The sequence below is a fragment of the Thermothelomyces heterothallicus genome (assembly GCF_042370625.1).
Source record: "Thermothelomyces heterothallicus CBS 202.75 unplaced genomic scaffold P884_scaffold_10, whole genome shotgun sequence".
Lineage (NCBI taxonomy): Eukaryota > Fungi > Ascomycota > Sordariomycetes > Sordariales > Chaetomiaceae > Thermothelomyces > Thermothelomyces heterothallicus.
Genome location: NW_027192571.1, coordinates 55,601 through 75,779, shown reverse-complemented (window position 1 = coordinate 75,779; position 20,179 = coordinate 55,601). Strand labels below are relative to the sequence as shown.

The 20,179-nt window shown below is 41.5% G+C and overlaps 3 protein-coding genes across 3 annotated transcripts; 1 reads left to right on the top strand and 2 right to left on the bottom strand.

Annotated features, from left to right (window-relative positions):
• Positions 1-180: 180 nt before the first annotated feature.
• Positions 181-1,075, bottom strand: P884DRAFT_15726 (uncharacterized protein). Its single transcript, XM_069437245.1, has 2 exons — positions 659-1,075; positions 181-586 (listed from the first exon to the last, which is right to left on the bottom strand). The coding sequence occupies exons 1-2, from the start codon at positions 844-846 to the stop codon at positions 313-315; spliced, it is 462 nt and encodes a 153-aa protein (XP_069297745.1). The 5' UTR covers positions 847-1,075; the 3' UTR covers positions 181-312.
• Positions 1,076-17,273: 16,198 nt separating this feature from the next.
• P884DRAFT_277305 (glycoside hydrolase family 12 protein) lies at positions 17,274-18,234 on the bottom strand (the record flags this gene model as incomplete). Its single annotated transcript, XM_069443058.1, has 3 exons — positions 17,274-17,353; positions 17,442-17,662; positions 17,792-18,234. 3 exons carry the CDS (start codon positions 18,232-18,234, stop codon positions 17,274-17,276), a joined length of 744 nt encoding a protein of 247 aa, XP_069297744.1.
• Positions 18,235-18,840: 606 nt separating this feature from the next.
• Positions 18,841-20,178, top strand: P884DRAFT_269439 (uncharacterized protein; the record flags this gene model as incomplete). The annotated part of the gene is made up of 3 exons (XM_069442270.1): positions 18,841-18,843; positions 19,394-19,858; positions 19,900-20,178. 3 exons carry the CDS (start codon positions 18,841-18,843, stop codon positions 20,176-20,178), a joined length of 747 nt encoding a protein of 248 aa, XP_069297743.1.
• Position 20,179: the final 1 nt, after the last annotated feature.

Here is a 20,179-nt window from a genome sequence, read left to right as displayed (position 1 = left end):
AACCACAACACGCAATTTCTCCGAATGCCGTCCTTCGTCGGACTCGTATTTTTGAACTTCCAATACCTTTACTCTGGTTCTTTGGGAACGTCCTCGTATGTATCTTCATTTTCAGAACGTTCATTCCCTGTGTTGATTATATCGGGTTAGTTTGTCTTCTAACTTGCACACTAGGTAAATCTTGGCCTACATTCTCTGATCTTGGCGGTGAACAAGCCCCTGGCAGGAGCCCAAGCCAGCTCGAATGGCTTCCCTGGCTGGGGCTTCTTGAAGTTTACCTCGATGACGCTAAGCGGGGGTAGCTCAGCGGCCTCAGCCGCCGTTTTGTTGGGTACTGCTTTCCCTCCTTCTTCGTCTGCTTTTTTCTCTGCCTCCTCCTTGACTCCTTCTCCACATGGACGTCGTGAAAGCGACAAATTCTCGCCTGCCTACGGCAACAAAATTGAGCTCGCGAAGCTCCGTCTTGCTGTCAAACACGGCCTTGGCCACCATCTTTCCAAGGAAATGCCAGAATGGTCCAGGATAGTTCCAATCGTATTGGTAGCCGATGCATCGGAAGATATCCATTTGTCGCGAAATCGTCACTCTACCGGCACAGTCAACCTCATGCTATTAATGTCTCGAGATCATTTGGTTAATAACCGAGATCAGAGCTCACTGTATTACAACATGAGTAGTCCTATTCATGTCAAAGTCCTTGCATTGTTGGTCCGTCGTCGTAGCGCGAACTTCTGGGACAGGAGCATCGATGGCTACATCGTTTGATACTCCCAACGTAATGGGCCGTAGGGAGGGGTCATCGACCCGGATTTTTGAAGGGATTGGCGGAACAATTGGTGCATCCATGTTGTGGTCAGGCAGCCGCGGAGGCCACAGAAGTGTATTGTATGTGCCTTAGGCTGCGGAAATTGGGGGCGGAGGGCAAAGCTTCCTTCCGATTTAGATAATCCAGAGTCGCGATAAAATCACAGAAGGTCTGGTTTTCTGCCGCGGGTTGTTAGTGGTAATTATTAGAAATTGGAGTGCCGAACGCAGTAGGAGCTCCGGGAGCATTAAAAGCAGTGTCTGCAGTAGGTGGCTGTACGAAGGAAAGAGTACCTTGTTGAACTATCTACAAAGGAGACAAAAAGAGTGGTATTTATAGACAAAGGGACTGGCCAATGCGTTAAACAGCCTCATACAGCTGTGGCAAATGCATGGCTAATACGCTTAGAAGCTCTACAGCTTCCGACACACCCCCTAGTTAAACGCGGTAGTCGTTTAACTACGCTTTGTGGTAATACTGTTCCTGGTATTATATTCTTTGTCGCTCTTACCTTGATAGCTCCTTCAGGGGGCCCGCCTTCCGTATTCGGAAGTCTAAAAGAGTCAAGTATAGTAGAGCGATTCCTTTAAAGCTATAGTTTAAATATAGCCTCTATAATAGTAGTAGCGATAGGATTAATAGTTTTACGTATAATAATAATAAGATGACGCCTCCTACGCTCGAATCAATAGATGACTCGTCAGATGCGCCTATCGTAAATACTACGACGGCTAGTGGGTCGACTCCTACTCCTATAATGCCTCGAAAGTGTAAGCGTGCTAAAGCTTCTATATTATAAGTGCTCCTTTGTTCTATCGCTAATTTCGTGGTGTTTTAGCGATTCTACGAGTCTGGTGTTTTTAAGCAAATTTGTATAGTTTGGTTCCTTCTAATTGATTTAATGGTGACTTTGTTATAGTTTCTAGCGCTCTGCTAGTCGCGTCAAGATCGTTTAGGCTAACTAAACATAGTAATATTAAAGCTAGTAAGCTTTGTAAGGTACCCTATAGAATATATATATAGTTGGCTCTAGTAGGATATTCTTTTAACGAATATTATAATCATTCTAGTACTAGCTCCTACTACTATTATTATACTTATGGTTACTATAAATATAAGGATATATATATTAATTGCCTATATATCTAATGGCTCTTATAATACTTATACTAACTATAATGGTAGTCTTACTTCTTATATTAGGTTGGTAAAGGATTTGACGAAGGCTCTACTAGATAGAGCTAAGGCTTCTATAAGTCCTTAGATCCTGCCCTTTACCCCTAATATATAGGCGAGATAGAAGTGCTAATAGTTACGTATAGGATCTTAAGAAGTTATATATAGTTCTTTGGAATAACCTTAAACGTGCTAGCGTTTCCTCTAAGTAAGTTAAGGATGATACGGAGGAGTACGAGGTTGATAAGGCTAAACTCGTATGTTTTACGAAGATCGCCTGCTCCGTATATGATATTTTCCACTAGTTAGGAAAGATTAAGGAGGGTTATAAGGCTTGCGTTAGCGTTTCTAATAACGTGTCAAGTGCTATACCGTCTCCTAGTAAGGATAAAGGCAAGGGTAAAGCTATTAATCCCAGTGATGACTAATAGTAGAAGGTTATATAGATAGATTTAGGAGTACTAGGTAGAGTTTTAGGTACTTATATATATACCCTAGTTTGTTTTCTCGAATTTAACTTATTTGCTACCCCTTAGTTATATAAGCCTATAACTAATATCCTAAAGATTAAGGAGTACTCTCTAGCGCTCGAAAGCTTATTAGCTAAGTCATTTTATAAGCCTATCTACTAGTATCTAACTAGTTAATAGATATACTACTTTAAATATTCCTTTCGCCGCTTCCTAGTATAACTATATATTATAGATATCTATATACTATAGGCAAGTATTGATATGTTCGTTCTTAGCTATCACTAGTCTAATCGTTTACTAATTATTATAGTAGATATTCTAGGGTTCTCTAAGCTTAAGATCGATATCTGTAAATAGCCTTTTAAGCGCTATAGCCTCTCTTATTATAAGGGAGAGCGTTAGAAGTTCTACTTTAATGCTCGATATTATAATAGTATCCTAACGTAACGCCTTCTATATAATAGGACCACCGAATAGGAAGAAGATATATCCCTATAACGAATACTATATATCTAGATTATCTATATACGAAGCGTCCCCTATGATTATAAGCGTCGGACTATCTAGCGCTTGCTTACCTCTATACTAAATTAATAGGCAAGAGCTCCTAAACAGATATCTTACTACTTGCTATACCTCTAACAAGTAGTCTAGCCCTAGGTTAGTTAGATATTAGGATAGTACTAAATAGGTATATATAATATCTAGATATAGTATAACTATATAGTATAGGATTGATCTAATAAGCTCCTAATACTCTTTGATCTATATATTAATGGTACTCCCTTTGAACTTCTTTAGTTCTTTATAGCTTAAGGGAGTAGGTTCGTATACGCTAGGCATATCTAGTCTATATCTTCTTACTACCTTTCTAATATATTAGTTATAGACTAACTATATCTTATACGTAGGTTAGTCTCGAATCACCCTAATACCAAGGAACCAACTAATATTACCCTGCTTATAGACGTTATAACGAGCTTTGATTCCTTCTATTACGTGCTTAGCCACTATAGCGTTACTTTTATAGAAGAAGACTAAGAAGTCGTCAATATAGAAGATTGTCACGATGTGGCCGCATAAGGCGACCCGACAAGGCATACAGAACCAATCAGGAACCACAAGACCTAAGGACCAATCAGAAAGTGATCGCAGTGATCATAGTGATCGCACTTCGATCAAGGCGAGCACCTAAACAATGATCAAAGGATCGTAGCAGCGATTATACGATCGGAATCTAAGGGGGGAACACCTAGGAATAAGGGAACCAGACAAGTATATTAGATAGCTAGTCACTCGTTCTGGTAGACTCTAGAGTTCACCAGTAATAGTAACTTATATTATAGTACTTCTAATAGCATCGTACTACTATAAAGAGACAACCCTATTATTATAAACCCTTTGGCTTTACCAAATCTCTTAGACGACCTGTACACTTGTCCTATATCACTTACCTTCGTCTAAACCCTTTTAGAAGAAGTCTAAGTTAGGTTTGTTATATATTGCTATTACTCCCTTTGTTCTATTATGGTTTAGAACGGAGGTGACTTCGACCTCGATATCGATATAGCTACTAGCGTCACGGCCGAATAGCTGCTTGCCTAGCTTGGTTAACTCTAGTAGCGAATCTAGGAGTTAGACTAGAGAGATAAGGCTACCTAAGCTCGAATCAAGGAACTTAAGAACGGCGAAAAGTACTTATAGAAACTAGTTAATAAGGCCTACGCTAAAATCAAGGCACTCGAGACTACCAAAGTAAGCTATATTAAGATCGAACCACCTAGTAAGTACAGAGGAACTAAGGAGGACCTTGTAAGGTTTTTAACCAACCTCTGATCCTACTTCTGACTTAATAATAATAAGTTTCCGGATGACAAAGCCAAAGTCTTCTATATAGCTATAAGACTAGAGGGTAAGGCACTTAGATAGTTTGAACCTATATAGAATGACTATCTCACTAAGGAAGATAAGGACGACCGAGATACATTTATATAGGTAGTCTTTTAATCCTACGACCGTTTTGAAGAAGAGCTTTAGAAGGTCTTTAGCGATAAAGACGAGAAGATTTATATCTAAGAAAGGCTTACTAATCTCCGATAGACTAAGTTAGTAGCCTCCTATGCTATATAGTTTAGATAGGATATACTTAAGTCCTAGCTTAATAATAAGGCATTAATATAACTATTCTATAATAGCTTAAAGGAAAAGGTCAAAGATGAGCTATATAAGTATAACCAGCCTAAAACCCTAGACGAATATATTATATAGGCTATTAGAATCGACGATCAGCTCTACATATAGGAGTAATAGAAACAAGGTCAAATAAACAGAACTATAGTTAAGGCTAACGATAAGAAAAAGCGAGCGTATATTAGTACCTTATATAGGATGTATCCTAGAGCTATAGATATGGATATAGCATAGAAGTAGGACAAGAAGAAGACGGCTAAAGACAAGTCTAACGTTACTTACTATAACTACGGAAAGAAAGGATACTATAAGCGAGAATGTCGAAGCCTAAAGAAAGATTAGAAACTAGTCCTAGGAAAGGAAACTACAGTTATCGACGAAACCAAGGACGTCATCGAAGTAGTAGCTACAAGCTATAAAGATAGGGACAATGACACGGATAGTCCCGAATATAATAATAATGGCGAAGACGAATAGACGCCGTACTTCGAACTGGTCACTATAGACCTAGAAATAGGTATTGCCGAATAGGATATAGCAGGGGAGTATATACCACCGATTTCGATTCTCCTAGCCTTAAGGTAGTAGGGTTTTATAGTTATATAGAGGCGGGACGGATTATAGATAACCGATACCTAAGAAGTTGACTAACCTGGACCGAATATCCTGTTCCTTTAGGAATAGATCGAATGGTACTATAACGAAGTTTTCCGGCTTAATACGGAGTTACATGAATGGGATAAACGCCTGACTCGATTCACTTAGTAGAGCAAAGAGCTTAGGAATGAGATAAGGGAACTCCGACATATTATAGAGACTATTAAAGGGGAATAGCCTATAATGTATAATAGACCTGATAGTTATACCGAACATTTTAACGATTAGTAACTTAGCTATAATATATAAAACCCTAAGTACTAGTTTATATACACGAACCGTGGAAAAGACGAACGTACGTAGGAAAGCTACTAGAAGAAACATTTTTACCTTAGCATTAAGGCACCTATAGTCTATATATAGTAGGAAGGATTTAGAAAAGAATTCTAATATCTTCTAGGTGACGCTATATAACTATACCCTCGATATAAGGCATATATACAAGTGCCCTAGTTCTAGTATATAGTATACGAATGCCGATACCACTTCTACGACAAATTCGAAAACAATCACTAGCCGACCCGATAGGAAAACGGGGACGGAAGTTTACGCCCTATGGAATAGGTCTATAATGCAGGAAATAGAACGGCCGAATTACTCTAGAAGATCGAAACCCAGAGTCTAGAAGGTATTATAGTAGTTCTAAGACGAGCCTGGCCTAGGTACTATAGAATAGGACGAGATATATAGGACTTATACTAGAGTAACGATTATCTTTATTACGTAGACGAAAAGAAATCGCGAATTTGGGAGCTTTAGATAAAGCTATAGCGTGTATAATAGAAAGTAGAATGGACCTAATAGTAGGAAGCTATAAGCACTTAATGGCTCGTGGAAATGAGCATGATTGACGAAGCTGCTATTAGTCGAACAATCGAAGAGGTTAATACTGACCTGGGAAACGGGTTAGAGCCCTTCGAGGGGCCCGAAAACCATTAACACCTATATAGCGGCGAGTAGTAGCGTAGTATAGGAGGAACTAGTATAAGAGACCACTATATTGAGACCTCCCGGCAGAAACATAGGAAATCGCTATAATCTTTAGATGACGATGGCAAGATAAGCGACTATAGATAATAGTATAATAGAAGTAGTACGAAATGCTCGTACTAGTAGATAGTAGAGTAGAGATAAACCTAATTTCGCCGACACTTATAAATTAGCTATAGATACCCTAGAGAATAAAACGGAAGTATAGTATAGTCAAAGGGCTATTCCCGACATAATAGATATATAGGGAGACCGAACCGATCGACATTACTATAGCAGGGAAGATTATAATAGTTATATTTAGCATTATAGATATAGGTAACGACAAAGATATAATACTAGGGTTACTATAGTATAAAGATTATAACCTAGATATTAGCTAGAAGAATGGTAGCTACCTACGACCCTGGATGGAGTCGTATTTGACTAGCAAGATAGGGAGCGTGCAAGGATCGCGAGCGGACGATGCTTAAGGGAAGGTATATCCTACGGATCCACCGCAAGAGACAGGCAATGGTAGATAGACCATTATAGACTCTAGAAGAAGCGGTATAACGACATCAACACTACAATAGGAGGAACAAGCCGAACCGCCGATAGCTGTTCTCTCCGTTGACAAATACGGAGCACTATAATTAGAGTAGTAGGTTAAGACAGGAGAAATCGCTAGTATTGCCATAGACGGAACTAAGTTTATATACTATCAGAAAACCGAGAAACGAGACAAGACTAGGGAAGTACCGAAGGAGTACGAGGGACACCTAGCATTCGAACCGAAGTATCTAGAAGGATTACTAGAATACGGCCTATAGGATCACGAGATCAAGCTTAAGGAAGGAGCACGACTAAAGTTCTTTAAGATTTACTATATGAGCTAGATGTAGAACGAAGAACTTAAGCGATATTTAGAGGAGAACCTTTAAAGAGGATATATCTGCCTATCGACATCGCTAGCAGGCTACCTAATCCTATTTATGCCTAAGAAAGACGGAAAGCTATAGTTATACGTCAATTATTAGTAACTTAACGAATAGACTATAAAGAATCGATACCTATTACCGCTAATCTTATAGCTCCGAGATCAGTTAGTAGGAGCCTAATATTTTATATATCTTGACTTACTATCAGCCTATAACTATATATAGATTAAAGAAGGCGACGAGTAGAAAACGGCCTTTAGGATACCCTATAGCTACTATAAGTACCTTGTCATGCTATTCGGACTTACGAACACGCTAGTAACGTTCTAAGCCCTGATTGATCAAGCTATCCGACCCTTTCTCGATAAATTTATAGTATATTATCTCAACAATATACTTATCTTCTCTAAGATGATAGACGAACATCGAAAGTATGTAAGAGTAGTGTTAGATACGTTATACGTATATAAGCTATTAGTTAATAAGGAAAAAAGCGAATTCCACGTTAAAAAGATAGTGTTTTTAGGATATAAGATATCCCTAGGACAAATCCGGATAGAACCTTTAAAGGTTAAAGCCATTAAGAACTAGCTATAACTAACGTTAGTTATAGAAGTATAAAGTTTTATTAGGTTTGTAAATTTCTACTAGATATTTATTAGGAACTTTAGAGCGATCGTATAACTATTATACGAGCTTACTAAGAAGAACGCTAAGTTCTAATAGGAAGAGCGACATGAGTAAGTATTTATATAGATTCGTGACGCCATTACTAAGGATCTAGTACTAGTACTGCTAGACCCTAAGAAGCCATTTGAGGTAGAAACGGACGCTTTAGACTACGTCATTAGAGGATAGTTAGGACAATGGGACAAGCAAGGGAAGCTATATCCTATAGCCTTCTTTTCAAAAAAGCTCGATAGACTACGTCTTAATTATCTAATCTATAATAAGGAACTACTTGCGATTATCAAAGCTTTTAAGGAATAGCGACTATACCTTAGTAGTATAATCGAACTAGTATAAGTATATACAGATTACAAAAATTTACGATACTTTATAATGATAAAAGAGCTTAACGGACGATAAATACGATAGGTAGAATTCCTTGTAGAATTTAACTTTGAGATTTGCTATAAGAAAGGTAAAGAGAACGTACAAGCGGACGCCTTAAGTCGACGAACGGATCATACGAAAGGACAAATGGAAACAACGCCACTACTATTCAAGGAACAAATAGACGGAACGCTATACCACGAAATGTAGATACCTATAGACAATGATCTACTTAACTCGTTCTTAGAATGTTACGCAATCTTTCGAGAAGAAAGGATTAACGAAGTGTAGTATTAAGTAGTACCTAGACTAGTAGTACCTAGCGGAGTGGAAGAAAAAGATAGAAAACTCTAGTACCAAGGCAAAGTATATATCTATGACGAAGATTAGTAGCTATAAATGATTCGAGAACTTTACAAGTCAAAACTCGGAGGATATAAAGGAGTTATAAAAACTGTTGTATAGGTTAAGAAGCACTACGACTTTCTATAGTTAACGGTATAAGTTAAGGAAGTTATATAGAGCTATAATATCTATAATCGAAGCAAGATAGCACGATACAAGCCGTATAGGCTACTTTAGCCACTACTAATAGCTAACAAACCATAGAGTTTAGTTACGATAGACTTTATTATAAAACTACTAGAATCTAAGGACATGGCCATAGGAGTAATCTACAATAGTATTCTTACTATAGTAGATCGCCTAACTAAATAGGTATACTTCTTTCCTTATAAGGAGTCCTGAATAGCTAAATAGCTAGCAGACGTAATCTATTAGCAAGTTGCATTAGTATACGCTTGGCTATAAGAATAGATTACCGACAGAGATACCAAGTTCGTATCGAAGTTCTGGCAAGCGTTAATGTAACGATTAGGCGTTAATAGTAAGCTGTTAACGGTATATCACCTATAAACCGACGGACAAACGGAGTAACTAAACCAGGTTATCGAGTAGTACCTCCGCTCTTACGTTAACTACTAACAAGATAACTAGGTCATGCTATTGCTAATAGTATAACTCGCCTATAATACGACGCCGACAGAAATAACCAAAGTTATACCGTTCTTTATAAACTATAGATATAAAGCAGACCTAAGGCAAGGACCAGAGGTCATAGTGCCAAGAGCGGTAGTCAAAGTAGAACAGATATATACATTATATAAGAAACTTAAAAAGGAACTCGAGTTTGTTAGAACTAGAATAAAGAACCACTACGATAAATATAGGCTCAAGGGACCTTACCTAGAGAGGGGAGACAAAGTCTACCTGATCGTACGAAACTTACAAACCAAATGACTAAATACGAAGCTAGACTTTAAGAAGGTTAGACCCTTCGTTATCAAAGAACGAATTTCGACATCTAACTACTAACTATCGTTACCGTTATCTATATAACTACAGACAGATATTTTTCATATTTCACTTCTTAAACTAGTACCGAAAAACGCTAAGATCGCTATAAATATCGAAGTAGAGGATAAAGAGGAAGAATAGGACGTCGAAGAAATTCTAGATTTACGTATTATTAATAGGGAACTATAGTATCTAGTCAAATAGCTTGATTTTAGACTAGAAGACAACTTATAGGAACTAGTTAAGAACCTAAATTACCCCGAGAAACTTTAGTAGTTCTACTAGAGGAACCCTGACCGACCAAAAGCGACGGACCCGAAACCAACCCGAAATCAGCTAGTAAGGACGGATCTAAAGGAACTTTAGGATATATAGAATCCTAAAGCTGTCCGAAATCGGCGGATAAGCGAGACAGGGTTAAAGAAGACGTAGTAACCCTAGAAGCCTCCGCTACCGCCGCCGCTTTAGCCTCCTTACATTCTACTCGCTCTAACTCCTCTATACTATTAATACCCTAAGCGATAGCCCTTATCATCTTCTTAAACCACATTCGTTTCTGTTTCCAAAGACAAAGGACCTGCTCCTTAGCAGCTATAAGCTTATCTTCAAGTTTTTGATACTAAGCTGTAATAGACCGAAGCTAAGCAGGAGAAACGCTAAGAACGTTATAATTCGAACGCTTGTTACAAACGTACTTTGCGTATCGAGAAGAATCGCTTTTCGAAACCTTGTATAAACTAAGGCCTTTAGACTCGTACGGCGTATAAGGACGTATCGTTAAAAGATTATCTAAGGAAAGAATCGTAGCTAGGAGATAGTTAGTACGAAGAGTCGACGTAGTAGGCTTAGACTTCGACTTCTTTCTTATACGATTAGTCATCTTAGCGACATTATAAAAGAAGGAGAGGAGGGGGACTAAGGAACACGACTATATATAAGCAAGGGGGGGTATTAGCGTTATTTGAAACGGACCTAAGTCTTTCGAGGACGAAAGACCTAGGGGAGGGGCATCGTGTCACGATGTAGCCGTATAAGGTGACCCGACAAGGCACACGGAACCAATCAGGAACCACAAGACCTAAGGACTAATCAGAAAGTGATCGCAGTGATCGCAGTGATCGCACTTCGATCAAGGCGAGCACCCGAACAATGATCGAAGGATCGTAGTAGCGATTATACGATCGGAATCTAAGGGGGGAACACCTAGGAATAAGGGAACTAGACAAGTATATTAGATAGCTAGTCACTCGTTCTGGTGGACTCTGGAGTTCACTAGTGATAGTAACTTATATTATAGTACTTCTAATAGTATTATACTACTGTGAAGAGATAACCCTGTTGTTATGAACCCTTTGGCTTTACCGAATCCCTTAGACGACCTGTATACTTGTCCTATATCACTTACCTTCGTCTGAACCCTTTTAGAAGAAGTCTAAGTTGGGTTTGTTACAAAGATTAGGATGATACGCTTATTATAGCTTAGGAAGAGACACTTTTCTTCTCCTAATAGCTCTATCCTAAGTTCTAAAAGCGTTTTATAGAACTCCTTATACTATAAGAGTAGCAAGTCTCTTAAGCTATATAGAGCTCTTTATAACTCTATGTATTTCCCTAGCTACTTAAATCCTTCTGGTAGTTTATAGATAATGGGATCGTCTTCTGGTCGTTTGGCGTTAAGGAATACTTACGTTATATCGAACTGTTTGACTTCTAAGTCGAAGTACGCTATAATTGCCATCATTATATAGAACGATTATACCGCTAGAGTAGCTATATATATACTTTCTACTAAGCTAATATCTTATAGATCTCCTTATATATAGATCTTCGCCTTATACTTCTCTAAGAAACCGTCCTTATTAAACTTGTATATAAGGACCTATTTTAACGGGATAGGTCGTACTTTTGCCTACTTACGTGGTATAATCTTTTACGTTCCCCTGCTCTCTAACTTATATATCTCCTCGTAAGCTATATCTCTAAACTACTGTCCTAACAGGTAATTATATAGGTCTTGCTAGTTATTAGGAACACGAATAAGATCGTTAATATACTAATATAGCTTATTTAGGGCTGCTCCGAGGTATATTATATCCTTCTATCGTATAGTGGTAGCAAATACCGTATATATTATTTATATACTCTAATCCTCTAGGTAAGCTTCCTATTGATTAGGTAGGTAAGTCTTATAGAACTATTACTAGAGTTCCTTAGTTATATAGATAAAGGAGTAATAGTAATTAACCCTCTCTTTGTTTTATAGCCATTTACTTGACTATATAGGGTCCCTAGGCATATAAGCCCTCTTCCTACCTCTACCTCTTCTTATAGGAGGTTACTAAATAGCTTCTCCTTTGCTTCTACCTTCTAGAGGGTATATTAGCTAATCCGGACTTCACTTAACACTCTATTCCTCTAGCCTAGTAGGATATAATATATTAGTAGTACTATCCCTAGTTTCTAGCTCTTTCGTTATACTACACGTATACGACTCTTCTATAGAAGGTATTCCTCTGTTAGATTCGACGGCTCCCCTACTCTCCCTAGTATCTAGTTAGCTAGCTAGCGACTAGGAAGGCCCTAATTTAAACCCTCCTACTTCCTAATAGATATCCCCTTTACTAGCTAGCGCGGGGTATATTACCAAGGACTTAGGTATATATTTAGGGGTTAAGAGTCCTCTAAAGCTCTCTATCTATTTAGTAAGTTTATCTATTACTTATATCTCTATTATAAGAGTCTCTAGAACTAATTACTTGCTTATAGGCTACGTATTAGAGAGCTCCCTTACCCCTAAGTCTTAACCCTATTAGAGAGGTTAATCTACCGCCAGACTCTCTTATAATAGAGGCGGCTAAGCTACTATGATAGAGTCTTCTACTGGTTAGCAGGTCTATAGTATCGCTTACTAGAGAAACTTAGTATCCTAGGAATCTTTGCTAAGATTGAATTGATTGATTTCCTAGCTTGCCACTACTAGTGATGGCTCTATTAGCTACTCTTTGCCTAGACGGTAGAAAGTCTTCTTATCGAAGTAAACGTTACAAGTTATAATAACCCTATCAAGCTCGGGTATCTAAACGTAATAGATATTAGATATATAATATCCTATAAGATATCCTATTAGCCTATATAGTAGTATCTTAAAGTCCTTTATATGCCGCTTAGCTTCCCTATCCTTATAGAGGATATATACCTAGTATCTATATATAAAGATATTACTCTAGTCTAGGTATAAGTCGCTAGTTAATGTAATTATTAAGCTAGGTTTGTACTAGTAAAAGTACTATTTGAACTAGCTATAGAGTACTTTGTTAGGAGTTTTAAACGAGTAAGTATAGCTTAGGCTTATTGCGTGTAAATACGCTACCACTTATACACTTTCTAACTAGAGCTTTATAGGTAGATTCGTGCTATTAAGTATTTTGATTAAGTATAAGATTAGTTCTTGCCCTACTTGCTCCGCTAGTCTATTAGGCTCGTAGGTATATAAAGGTAAGAGTTTAAGATTAATCCTACTCTCTATTACCTAAGTCTAGTAATGTATTAGTATACGCCTTACTAAACTAATCGTCGTAGTACTATTGTCCTACTTCATCTTATAGATAGCAAGCCTATATTAGCGTCTTACCTAGCTCTCGAAGTTCTAGATAACTCCTATGATTTGGTCTAGCGACTTTGTCATTAAGAGGAAAGGGAAGAGCTTCCTATTATACTCGTTAACAATTACGAGTAGCCATTGCGATCTATTAATCGATTTAGGATAGTTAAATAGATCCTAGGCTACTTACTAGAATAGGTATATAGACTTTTACTTAGGTAGTCTTCTTGAAATAACCTTAGTAGTATAAGTATAAGCGTAGCTCTTATACTTAATATATACTATCCCCTTGATATAGACGTTTCTAGTATTATTAATAATCGCTTTTAACGCTTCTAGTCTAAGGTAGCTAGCTCTTAAGTGCTAAAGATCCTTGGTATCCTCTCTTATAGTAGGTAACGCTTATATATATAACCTTCTAATATATATAGCGAATACGTTCTATAAGGATATATAAATGTTTATAATATCTACTTTACTAATTGAGATATAGTCTAGGAAGCTCGAGTAGTAGGAAAGTAGCTTATATTTAAGGAAGGTAAGATTATACTTACATTCTAACTTACAAAGAATAACGTTATTTTCTAATGTTCTAAAATATAGAGAGCAATCTAAGCTATAGTACTAAGTACCTACCTTAAGTAATAGAGCTTCTAAGATAATATTAATATAAAATCCTTTGACGATAGCGATATCCTTAAGTATTAGGCTCTTGATATATAGTCTATATAGTCTATCTAGAACGTTCTTGATTACCTAAGTACCCCTCCTACTAATAGGAAAGATTATTATACCTGCTTTAACGAACTTAGGATCTTCTACCTTAATAAACGTCTTAGGCAAAAGGAACTTCTTATTATTAACTAAGTAGGTTATACTATATAAGTCTAGTAGAGTGCTTTCTAAAAGAGGATAATGCTATAGAGTAACTATACTAAACGTCCTATAGTAAGTCAAGAGCTTACCAAGTAGCTAAGGGCTAATAATTAACGTATTAAGGGAACTAGGGTATCCTACCCCTAACTACCTAGAATAGGATAACTCCCCCTACTTAGTAATAAGTTGATTTTTTAGTCTAGCCTGCTTCGGCTTATCAAGCTCCTAGCAAATCCTCTTATACTCCTTATTAGAAAGGTATAAGTATTACTCGTTACTATAGACAGCTTACTTAAGTATATAGCAGTCTACTAGATCCTATAGATATCTTAGACGCCTATAGGGATATCTCGTATTATATCGCTAACCGCTATAAGAATCTCTATACAAGTCTCTACCTCTCTCCTTACTACTCTTTTAAGCTATAAGAAGTATTAGTATATTAGTTATTAAGAAGATTCTATACTTCCAAGAGACTCTAGGTTATATATCGTTATTAATCAGGATCTTAGCTATTATAACAAGGGAACTAAGCTCTAGAAGTAGCTTTCTTAGACTATTAGTAACCTCGACTTTTATCCTCTTATACTTTACCTAGGCTAGTAAGATATATATACTAATAGCGTTAAGAAAGGTATATAATCCTTATATACCCTATACTTCTAGGATATTATATTAGATAGCTTACTAGAAGGCGATATTAAAGTTATAAATCTAGCGTTATAGAGTAACTCTTAAACGCTTAGCTATATTAAGATTAGCTATATATTATACTATAATTATTATATAGAGCATTACAATAGATAATATAAGTATAGTATAAAGCGCTTAGATAATCCCCCTAATAAGGTTAATACCCTTCTTCCTATATACTTTTATAGCTTTGTAGAGTTTAGGATCTATAGTATATACTAGCTAGAGTTATAGCTATCCTAACTGCTTACCAATATCTATAGTACGTACGATATTCTTATAGAAGGAGTCTTCTAGTCATACGAATTTAGCTATAATAGCTTCTTCTAAAGGTATTAGATTACTAGATATCGAAGGCGATAATCCTCCTCCCTAGAGTTACTCCTATAATACCTAGATAAGGTTGTTCCTAGCTTGCTCACGAGTTAGGCGCTCTAGAACTTGTAGATCTGGCTCGCGGTCGCCATTAGGGTTGACGAAGTCCTATATACTGGCGAATTTAGCCTATGACTATAGTTTAATATACTACGAGTTCTAGGAACTAGGCCTGGTAAGGCGCGTAGAAGTCTCGACTAGGATCTCGGACATGGTAGACACGTCATCGAATACGTATGGAAGTAGGATATGAGTGTTCGTAATAGAGGAAGCTACTACTGATATTGAAGATATGTTGGTAGAGGAGTAGTCAAGGCGCCGGGCTTATAACTGCCGAACGTAGTGGGAGCTCTGGGAGCATTGAAAGCAGTGTCTGCAGTGGGTAGCTGTATGAAGGAAAGAGTGCCTTGTTAAACTATCTACAAAGGAGACAAAAAGAGTGGTATTTATAGACAAAGGGACTGGCCAATGCGTTGAACAGCCTTATACAGCTGTGGCAAACGCGTGGCTAATACACTTGGAAGCTCCACAGCTTCCGACATGGAGAGAGATATCTCTGGCCCGTCACAACCCCCAATCTTTGCAGAGTGTGCGACACCCCGGTCTTGGTAGGCCGTTTTGTCAGAACACTGTGTCTCGTGGTTCTAGAACAATGCACCGTCGCCCCTTCTCCGTTGGTATTGGTTCACCAGATTACACAAAGGCGGCGGCAGGGGCAGAAGCACGCGCCTGGGTACCAAGGTAGTTAATTGCGCGTTGACAAAATAAGGCTGTCACAGCCACGAGCCTTGTATGCTCTACGTTGTTACTGTAATTATAGCTTACCGCGCGTATGAGAGCGATGATAATTGGAAGACCCGGTTACAGACACCACAGTGTCTAACTATCTGTTAGCACTATCCTCAATGCAAACACCCGCAACGTTAAAAGCGGTTATGAAGTTTTACGACCAATGATGAGAATCACAGGCTCGCCATGTGTTAGTTAGCCAGAGTTGTGGGGACTAGTTAGTTATAATTAGAGTCAGGTATTAGATTTCAAGCCGTCGCCATCACGTCTCAAGTTGGCGCCCACTGTTGGTTCTGAGATGACATGGTTAATTAGGTTGAACCTGGATTTGTGCTACATACCGGGGTGGTTTGACCCCCGGTTCGCGTAATTAGGACCTAATTAGAAGGACTCTGTAAGGTTATATAGGTTATCAGCTTGTACCTAGGCATGGCTACAATTGTGCGTTCATATCTATTACTATTACGCTGACTGCCAACATTGGTAGGGAGATGGCTGAGACCAGATGCTTACGTCAACATTGGGGAATCGAGCGTGCGAGGGGAGTGAGGCAGGGGGCTTGTCAACGTTGTTTCCTTCCTTTACCGTCGGACTCGTCGGAATCGGAGTGACATGTCGAGGCTGGGGCAAGGTGACACGTGTGAGGGGCTGAGTCCAAAGTGCCCTGTCTGCTGAGCTCTCGGGCCGGACCGAGAGCACGTCCTGTCAGTAGGTTGTATAGAGTTAATTAACAAATCTTGTTGTGGTTTGTTTATTTCCTCGCCAGAACTCTGTGTAGATATACTATAGTAATCACTAGGGTCAGCTGCAAGAATGGCGCCTCTTAGCTCTGACCAAAGCCCCGACTTTGGCAGGGTATTAATTAGTTGTATTACGGTGATAGACGGGCCTTGATGCGAATCACTTCATTCCTAGGCAAATAACCCCGATCTGCCAGACGAATTTCAGATAGTCTATAACTTGAAACGCTGTTCTTTGGACATGGAAAGAAGAGAGGTTATCGATGGGCTGCTAGGTGGTTCGAGTAAGTGGGACTGACACTGCGGCTTACCCGATTTTTTATTTAACACTCAAAAAAGGAAGGTAACGTTGGGTGTTTCCCGTTCTCCCTTTTTTCGTTTGTTTCAAACGCTTTATTGGTTATTCCCCCCCCCCCCCCCTTTTTCCCCCACCCCCTCTTTTGTGGGCGAGCACTCGGTTTGAAGCTGACAAACAGCCATGACTCGGTACGCTAATTATGTATGTACAGCTCTTGAAAAGAAGAGAGCTCGTGAAACCCCAAAGGCCTTGAGAGGGGGCATCCTCGGCCTTCCTGTTTAAGCAACTTTTGCAGAGTAGTTGTTGACGGTGAGGGTGGTCTCGCCGCCGGTGAAGGGCTCGGTGCCCGCCTGGAAGACTGCGAACGGGAAAAAAAAGGGGGTTAGTGCACTTGTGTACCGCAGGCATATAATTATGGTATGCTGTTCGAGATCTCGTCTCCTTACTGAGAAGGTATTGGCTGCTGGCCGGGAAGCCCTGGTTGGACTGGAGATAGTTGAAGAAGTCCTTGACGTTGGCGCTGAAGCTGTTGCGGGGGCTGGGCGCTACGAAGCTGTAGACCCGCATGTTGCCGTTGAAGCCCGTCCACAGCTCCCAGTCCTGGCCCGCCACGTTGACGTGGCCCTGGGACGAGCCGATGGGGTAGACGTCGCCGAATCTCGCCAGCCTATTAATTACATCATTCACAAGAAGAGACAGTCAGCAGGGTTAAGGAACGAGGGCGAAGCAATGGATAAGAAAATAAAACAGGAGAAAAGAAAAGAAAAGAAAAGAAAAAAAGAAAGAAAAAACTGACCAGATCATGAGCTCGTAGTCGCCGCTGCTGGTCGCGTGGTTCGGGTCTGCCGCGGTGAAGAGGTCGTAGGCCACGTTGGCGCGGATGTTGGTGTTGCTGTAGGACCACGAGATGGACGTCTGCAGGTTGCTGATGGACGAGATGGTCCTGCCCTTGGGCACCTGCAGGCCGCAGTTGGCGAAGCTCTTGACCTGGTTCTGGCCTCCGTCCCACTGCCAGGTCGTGTGCCAGGCGACGCCGCTGGAGCTGCTGCTGTCGACGTAGGTGCACTGATGGCCGCCCGAGGCCGAATCCTTGCCCCAGTTGTTGTTGTTGACCTCGTACCCGTTGCCCGACCAGTAGCCGTACTGCTCGCAAAGTGTCGCCTGCTGCCGCTTGTCGAGCGCCATTAGGGGGCTCGCCGCCGCGACCGACGAGAGGAGCAAGAGCAGAAACGGATGCATGGTGAGTCTAAACGCTGCCACGATGGCGGAAAGGAGTATTCTTGAGTCCCTTAAAAACAAAAAAAAAAAAAAAAAAAAAAAAAAAAAAAAAAAAAAAAAAAAAAAAAAAAAAACTGCTGCTAATTAATCACTGACGGGTCCTTGTCGTCGTCCCTACGGGGTGAAAGATACCTACTGCCATAGGAGACTGCTGCCCGTGTTCCCCCTTTTATGTCACCCATTCCATGCACTCAAATCACGGAGATGCATTGGCCTCGCGGAACCTGAACAGTCATTATACTATCCGTATGCTCTTCCGCACCACTGTGTACGCGCGCCGGACTCGTCTCAAACAACTCCTTGTCTTGTGACATACCAAGATCAGGACGAATACGAGTAAGTTTTGGTGTGTGGAAGCCGAGAACACATGCCATAACCCCCTTACCGGGTCGTGATACGCCTGCCGCTTGGACACTGACGTTGCAATCGAGCGCACTTCGCGACAACAACCCGGAGTGGTTTAAAAAAAGGCGGATCCCGCCTCCGCGCGGGCAGCCCGGCTTCTCCAGAAGAAGGTCGGTCCTCGGCTTCCGCTCCGCAACGGGAGGGCTGGCGCCGGAGCTTACCATGGTCTCTTGCCCCTCTTGCCCCTTTAGTCCACCTCCCGGGGATTCAAGAAACAGCTGAGAACCTGTCAACGCCTACGAGCGACATCACGCGGCACGGGACGCTTGCATAGGACCCGGCTCGACCTCGGTCTTGTCTGGATGCAGGAAGGAGGCTCGTTGAAGTTCTAATTGGCGCGCCTAAGTGTTGTTGTCTCATTCCCCCACCCCCCCTTTTTTCTCCCCTCTCCTTAATACCGACGATCTCGGGATGCAACCCGAGCATCGGTCGGCTTCTGTGGAGGCGCATAGCTGGATGGCGGGGCTCCTTGGCCGCTCTGCCAGGTCCCGGAACCTCGGTTCTGCACCGTCGATGCGCCCCAATAGGATCTCATTTGCCGCCTGTCCCCGCGGTCAACGCTCCACGGCGACTGTTTACGCCTATTTTATTACCCGGAAAACCCGCTGACGCCTCTGCTCCCGCCCTGTCTGTTTCCCATGCAAGAGGGATCCCCGGGGGAATCCAATCTGGATTAGTTGTGGGTCGAGGCTAATACGGGTAAAATGCGGCACAGAACAGGATCAACGGCGCCGAGAGCCCGGCCGGCCGCCTGCCCGTGACCCAGTACCCGGCCAACTACACCGACGCGGTGCCCCTGACCGACATGACCCTGCGCCCGTCGGCGACCGACCCGGGCCGGACCTACCGCTGGTACCCGACTCCCGTCCGGCCCTTCGGCTTCGGCCTCCACTACTACACCACATTCCGGGCCGAGTTCGGCCCCCACCCCTTCTTCCCGGGGGCGGGCGACGGCGACGGCGAGGACAAGGGCGAGAGAGAGAGCGAGATGAAGACCCAGCAGCAGCAGCAGCAGCAGCAGCATCGCACGGCGGCGGCGGCGGCGACGGCCACCACGCCGATCCGGGACCTGCTCCGCGACTGCGACAAGACGTACCCGGACACGTGCCCGCTGCCGCCGCTGACGGTGCGCGTGACCAACGAGGGCGAGCGCGCGTCCGACTACGTGGTGCTGGCCTTCGTGTCGGGCGAGTACGGGCCGGCGCCGCGTACCCGATCAAGACGCTGGTCTCGTACGCGCGGGGGCGCGGGCTGAAGGGGAAGGGCGGCGACGGCGACGGCGCCACCACTACCGTCTCGCTCGACTGGACCGTCGGCAACCTGGCCCGCCACGACGAGCGCGGCAACACAATCCTGTACCCGGGAACTTACACCCTCACTCTCGACGAGCCGGCCCAGGCGAGTGTGCAGTTCGCCTTCGAGGGCGAGCCCGTCGTGCTCGACGAGTGGCCTGCGCCGCCGAGTGCCAACTCCACCGCCAGGGGGAGGCACACGCAATGAT